The sequence below is a fragment of the Palaemon carinicauda genome, chromosome 29 (assembly GCF_036898095.1).
Source record: "Palaemon carinicauda isolate YSFRI2023 chromosome 29, ASM3689809v2, whole genome shotgun sequence".
NCBI classification, from domain to species: domain Eukaryota; kingdom Metazoa; phylum Arthropoda; class Malacostraca; order Decapoda; family Palaemonidae; genus Palaemon; species Palaemon carinicauda.
Window position 1 is genome coordinate 94,618,699 of NC_090753.1, and position 7,461 is coordinate 94,626,159.

Below are 7,461 nucleotides of genomic sequence, written 5' to 3' on the forward strand. Positions count from 1 at the left end.
TATTATATGATCAGCGCCCAAGGCCGCCTCTCCACCCAAGCTAGGACCAGGGAGGGCCAAGCAGTGGCTGCTGACGACTCAGCATATAGACCTATATGCTACCCCAAGCCCCTCACAATCTTAGCTCACAAGGATGGTAATGTTGCAGACACTAATAGCACTAACGAATCTAGCGGGGCTCGAACCCCCGTCCAGCAAACACCAGACAGAGAGGTTACCAATCAGGCCACAGCAACCTTAATTTCTTAAGACGTTGGGATTACTATGAAAGCTTTAAGTGATGTTCATTCGGGAGCACTGAACATTTTACAATACGTATTGTTCGCTTACTGTTTGATCGTCACTGTCAAAACCCTCGCAGAATAAGGTCTTCAGTTTCCTCTTGAAAGCCTTAATATCTTCAATTATTCGGGTGTCTCGTGGGAGCCTATCGTATAGTCTCCCAACTACAGGTATAAACTCTGAGCTTGCATCGTTTGCTGTATTGTTTCCAAGGTAATTAGCAGCCCGAGAGAAGCAAAGAAGACAGCTGCAGAGGCGGAAGCGCATGGCAGTCACACACTTCTTACTTGGTGCTGGTGTCAACTTCTTCATCTGACAACAATGATGGGATCACACATTCACGTATATTGCTTACGTTTGCTCCCGTAAGCCGATATTGACCTTTTTGCTGTCGGGTAAAGTATAGGCACCACGCGGTAGACGCAAGTCTGATGGGAACCATTGCGACGTCAGTCTTTTGTACGTATGTTTGTGTTTACGTTTAACGTCCTCATGTTCCCGTTCGCGGCCGGTTTGACGTGTGGATAGATACGTCACTTTAGTCACCGCCTAGATGTTAAACCTAGCAGATTTGAAAAAAAAAAAAAAAAAAAAAAAAAGGCTTGACTACCTGATGAAAATTATGCTTGGCGAGCTTCCAGGCTTAAAGCAAACTTGTTTTGACTACTTGGCATAAAGAATACTTGGCTTAACTGGCTGGTTCAATGGATACTTGGCTTAATTGGCTGGTTCAATGGATCCTTGGCTTCACTGACTGGTTTATAAGAGGCTTGCCTTAAATATCTGGCTTTATGAGTTTATGGCTTGAATGCAGTATTATAGGGGCTAGGCTTTACCACCTATAATCAATTCTTTTTAGTCAGGCAGATTTGCACCGACTCGCAGGGGTGCCCTTTTGGCTCGGAAAAGTCTCCTAATCGCTGATTGGTTGGACAAGATAATTCTAACCAATCAGATAGCACGAAACTTTCTGGGCTAAAAGGGCACCGCTGCGAGTCGGTGCAAATGTGCCTCATTAAAAAATTAGTATAGTATTTGTGGCTTACTTGAATATGTATATATATCTCCCATATATAATAGAGCTAGTGTCTGGTTATATATAATTTATATATATATATATATATATATATATATATATATATATATATATATATATATATATATTATCTAAACATTTAGCTGTCATTTGTGACGGGTTGTGTACACTAGTATATATATAAATATATATATATACAAATATATATATATATATATATATATATATATATATATATATATATATATATATATATATATATATATATATATAGGTTCTAGGTAAGTTGATTCCTGTTTTTTTGCTTCCGGTTATTTGATTCCCGGTATTTTGATTCCTGATAAGTTGATTCCCAGTATAGTTGATTCCCAGTAGTTTGATTCCAACTTATTAACAAATAAATAAAGAGCTTCTGGTATTTTCTTTTCAAGACCTATCTATTGTAAATTTATTTTGTAAATAAATAGTCTACTGGCTTATTTAGCCACATAGGAGTCTATTGATTAATAATTGTTTCAAAAGCACCAGAAAAAGGAAACGTAAAAGTATTTGTACAGAAACAATATTTATTAAAAAACATCATATATAAAATTTAGTAGACAAGCATACTTATACAAATTATTACAAAGGGGAAATGATAGCTTTAGCTATATAAAATCCTTGTAATAGCTCTCAGGAAATCTGTTTTTTTTTTTTTCTTTTTTCTGTGAATCATACCGCAAACAATATTTTTCAATCGTTCGTTTAAGCCCTTGTATATTCATTTCGCTGGAATACCGTGGCCACCATCAAAATGAAATTTTTTCAAATGGGCAAGGCTCTCTCCTTTTTTCAATGCTAAAATTAACTTCCAAATATTAGGATGACCACCTGAAACAACACTCTATAGAGCACAGTGGTAACCTTATAAATTATTATTGGTGCGAAGTAGTGACAGAGCACAAAAACACCTAACTTTCCCACTGAATTCAGCATCTCTGTGATATCTTTCTTTAAAGCCCAAATCTATAACCTTGCGATAAATACTTTGCGATAAATGGAATAGGCGTGATGAAATAGAAACATTTGGGAAATGATTACGTATACAGTTCATATGCGCTTTTCCAAAGTCCATAATTTATGCCTGGGGTTTTAAATTTGGGCATAATTCCAAATTTGTTGCAAAAAGCCTGTTATATGTTTCTTCTTTCTTGTCTGGAAGGAGGGCAAATAACCTTGGTACACTGAAGTTATGAATCTTAATATGTAAAGTAAATAACTGGAAATATGTTTTCGGCATACACTTAAACGTTCCATCCCCAGCTAAAAGTGTTGCATGCATCAAATCATTAAGTCCCTGATTTGTTGCAAAAATTAGTAACCTACTTTCACCTGCTTCGACGCTATCAAATTGTAGGAAAACTTCGCTGTCCAATACCCTGAACTCGTTTGGAATTATAAATCCAGTCTTACGTACAGGAAGTTGAGCTCTTTCATTTTCACTTAATGATGCACTACTTGACGCAATAAATGACCGTGATGTTTCTTGGCTTGAGAGTGCGCCAGCCTTCAAACTAGTTAAGGCCTCACATACTTTTGGCTTTGTTTCAAATGAACTGTGATGATGTTCACCAAGATGATTCAACACCTTGTAATCATTTTCTTCTGTTGCAGTTTGCAAGCGTGCTTTACAGCTCTTCACATCACACCTCCAATGAATTTTTGATCTACTGTATCAGCATTTGTTCTATGCTTCTCGTATGTGTAATTTAAATCGTCTATGAGTTTTTGTCTTTCACGGGTACTTAGATTGGTATGAGGCATGGTTAAAGACTGACTTTATTCTAAATAAAAAAATAAAAAACTTAGTTAATAAAGCGTTTCTTTATTGGGAAGTTTGTTTTTGTAAATAATTAGTCTATTTGCTTAATTAAAGAACTACCTTATTTAGTAAATAAATGGCCTCTTGGCTTATTTACCCGAATAAGTATGGTCAGTTGGGAATAAAATTTCAGGGAATCAACAATACTGGGAATCAACTTATCGGGAATCAAAATACCGGGAATCAAATAACCGGAATAAAAAACAGGGAATCAACTTACCGGTCACCATATATATATATATATATATATATATATATATATATATATATATATATATATATATATATATGTATATTTATATATATATATATATATATATATATATATATATATATATATATATATATTATATACATTTATATATATACATATGAATATATATATATATATATATATATATATATATATATATATATATATATATATATATATATATATATATATATCCTATCTAAACATTTAGCTGTCATTTGTGACGGGTTGTGTACAATAGTATATATATATGTATGTATGTATGCTTGTATGTATGTATGTATGCATGTGTATATATATATATATATATATATATATATATATATATAAATATTTATATATATACATATATATATATATTTATATATATTATATATATATTATATATACATTTATATATATATATATACATATATACATATGAATATATATATATATATATATATATATATACATAAATATATATACATAAATATATATATATATATATATATATATATATATATATATATATATATATATATATATTCATTTTAGGTTTATGTGGGATTTAACACATTAACTGCAATAAATAAGCTAAAATTCTCAAAAAGGTTTAAGAAATATCACCATAATTTGTAAAATTATATTTGACAAAGATGATGACAAAGGCTCATTCATTGTATAATCATAATGCCATAGGCTTATTTATTGTATAATCATTATGACATTCATATTCATTTCATCACACCAAGACAATATACCAAGACGTTTATAATATAGATCACAAATAAAAAAAAATCAGAGGAAATATTTTTGGAAAATAATTGGAATAAGAACACTGATACACACAACTTTTTTTCACATTAATATAATGCCAATATGATAATTCTATCTTCAAGTAGTCCTTTTTTTAAACACTTACATTATATTCAGTTCACTTTTACTATAAGCCCTTGGGCTTATAACCAACCTGCTTTTCTAACTAGAATTGTAGCTTAGATCATAATAATAATAATAATAATAATAATAATAATAATAATAATAATAATAATAATATCTACATCATAAAATTCTAAACTGTTCATTTTCAATAAACGAATTATCCATCTCGTCCGATAAACTGTTCAGTTTCAAGAAATGTAGAGCAATATCACAATATTAATAAACCAATATTAAAATAAAGTTAAAACGGCTTATTTCAATAAGTGATAACCTACCATAACGTTTAAACTTTTTAATTTCAAGAAACGACTTTTTATTGCACACAGTTTCAATAAACCCACAGATTGCAACCTGAAAGTGACATTTCATACAACAAACTATTTGCACAGAGATAAGATTAATTCAGGTCTTTTCGTAGTTTCTCTTAATATTTGTTAATATTATTCTTTTCAAGACCCACGTTTTCTGCCTGGGATCAAAATTGACCAGTAATAGCTTTCAAGACATACTGTAATATTTTTATCAATATATTCTAGATTGTAAAACACCATAATAATTCCATGGTTATCGTATCAAACGTGGCTTTTAATAATAAATAATCTTGTAAGACAAAAATTCGAGTGGGGTAAATGACCATCCTATGGCTCCCTTCACACGAGCGGATTTTATCTGTGCGGAAATATTTCCGCTAGTTAGAACGCATGTCTCCACATGAGAGGATTTTACCCGAGCAGCTCGTAGTTTCTAAAAGCTGACCACTGGAACCACGCGGGTTAGCAGTGCATGCGGCTGGTAAATCACTACCACATAGATCTTCATTGATTTATAACCCATGTGGACACAACCTCGCGGTATCAATCCAATCGTGTGAAGCGAGCCTAAGAGACGACAATAATATGACTCTTATGGTAATTACAAAATATTCTTCAGATTGAAATACCTTTTCAGTTTGTAACTGATTTGTCCCGATTTTCTTATTCACGATGTTTTGCAATTACTCTGAGCATGCAATTCCACCATATCAATGATCTGTGACGCTTGTTCTTCTATGTCTATGTCACAATGATCGCCATCATCCTCAACGGGAGTGGTTGACTTCGACGGGGAACACCTCCTGCCACTACTCTGGTATTGACACTCCTGATCCCTTTGGGATACTTCATTTTCATTCATAGTACTCTTTTCTCTGAGCTCAGTGGAGCTTTCCCTAGCAGGAGCCTTTCTAATCTCACTTGAAGCTGATCCTTCAGATTCATTTCTTTTAATCAACATGGAATTATGCTCTGAAAAAATTCCCTGACCAAACACTTCACTCTCACTTCGTATTGTACCATCCTTCTGCTTAACAAGGATTTCACTAGTTTTCTTTGTATGAGACAATTTATTTAAAACATTCCCACCATGAGTGGCTTTATTCACTGCAATATGTTCCTTGTTTTGCATGGGCAATTCATAGAAGTACTTGTCTTGAGAAGCCATGCGGCTTCGGTAATCAACGGCTCTTCTCCTGGTTCCTCTCTCCAGGCTTCTGTAGATGGACTTGTCAGCTCCATTTCTTCTAGGTCTCCTAATATAGTGGGAATAACTTCCATGCATGATGGGTGAAGAATTTTCCTCTGTCCCTTCAAAGCCAGAATTCATAGTTCTACGTTCCCTAAAAGAGGCTGTTTTATCAAAAGGTGCCTGTTGTTGCACTGGAACCCCATGGCTTTGATTGTCCTCCCACACATAGCTGGTGTTGTTTACATCAGGTAATGATAATGCTTCCAGGCACGAGTGACAGACAGGCATTTCAGCAACTCTGTTGGTGGGATATACCCTGGTCGTTGACCAGACATTCCTGAACGACTTCTTTTCTTCAAGAATGACAGGCTGACAAGTTGCTTGAGGTGCTAAATTCCCACTTTGGTAGTAATCTTGCATGTTTTCGGACCCGTAGTTCCTCAGAGTATGTAGTGGTGGTCGCGGACCCCGACCTACTTGAGCGGAAGGCGGCGAATGAAGGGTAAAGTCAACCGATGTATTGCTTCTATCCATTTTTGCATCCACAAACTCAACTGGCGTTGGTAAATTATGAGATGGCGATGACTCTGAATTGTCCATCGATGTGCTGAGATGTGGTTGCGCTACTGTCATCCATGATGCCGTCCCAAACTGCCTCAGGCCACGAACACCTGCCATGGCCATTGTTTGAGTTTCTGTTGGAGTCGTTGCCACTCCTGAAGGAAAGAAAAATATTGGTTATGACAATTAACTTGCAGAGGGCAATAGTTATAAAGATTAATATGAATATTTCAGACCAATGTAAGCTACAGAATCATTTTTTCTTCACTCTATTTACTAGAATCCAATATTTTCACCCAATCGTATAAAAAAGTAGGCCCCTTGACATGATCTGTGCTGATGGCAAAAAAGAAAAAAAAAATGGTCATGACAATAACTTACTAAGAGCAATAGTTATAAAAACTGATATAAATATTTCAGTCCAATGTAAGCTACAAAATAAATTTTTTATACTTTATTTAAGAATACAATATTTTCATTCAATCATATAAAGTAGGCCCCTCTAAATAATGTGAAAAAAATATGATCTTCAAAGCACATTGTACGATTGGACGCAGGAATTTCTAGTACACCTTGCTCTGAGAAAGTGCACCCTGTCACACCATAACTGCACGGTGAGTTCCTGTGTGTAAGCTGTATCCACCCAACGACATCTGTTTGGTTACTCGCAGCACAGTATGGGTGTGAGAGGGTGTATCGGAATTCCTATGAACAACCGTATGATTTGAAATAATACATTTTGTAATTTATCTTAGAGAAATTAAGTGATAAAATAATAGGCAATATTATTTTCTTGTAAATTCTCAACTTCAGGCATGTCTAGTTACCTAAACTAAAATCCTTTAACTTGGCTTTAGAAGTTATTTCGGTCAATATACCCTGACCCCATATTGACCCCATATGATTACATTGAAAAAGCTCACTTAGACGGAGATGGTTTGGACAAGCTTTTCGCACTCCCCAAGAGAGATTAGTTCACCTAACGTCCAGCTGGGCTACATAAAGCACTAGAAGAATTGGAAGACCCAGGCCTACATGACT

General features: G+C 34.3%; 1 protein-coding gene across 1 annotated transcript in view; it reads right to left on the bottom strand.

The window, feature by feature from the left end:
* Positions 1-4,621: 4,621 nt before the first annotated feature.
* LOC137622373 (uncharacterized) overlaps positions 4,622-7,461 on the bottom strand; it is a 26,430-nt gene continuing 23,590 nt past the window's right edge. The window contains exon 2 of the mRNA XM_068352971.1: positions 4,622-6,575. Within this exon, the coding sequence (XP_068209072.1) occupies positions 5,335-6,575 (1,241 nt within the window). The 3' untranslated portion in view covers positions 4,622-5,334. The remainder of the gene's footprint in view (positions 6,576-7,461) is intronic.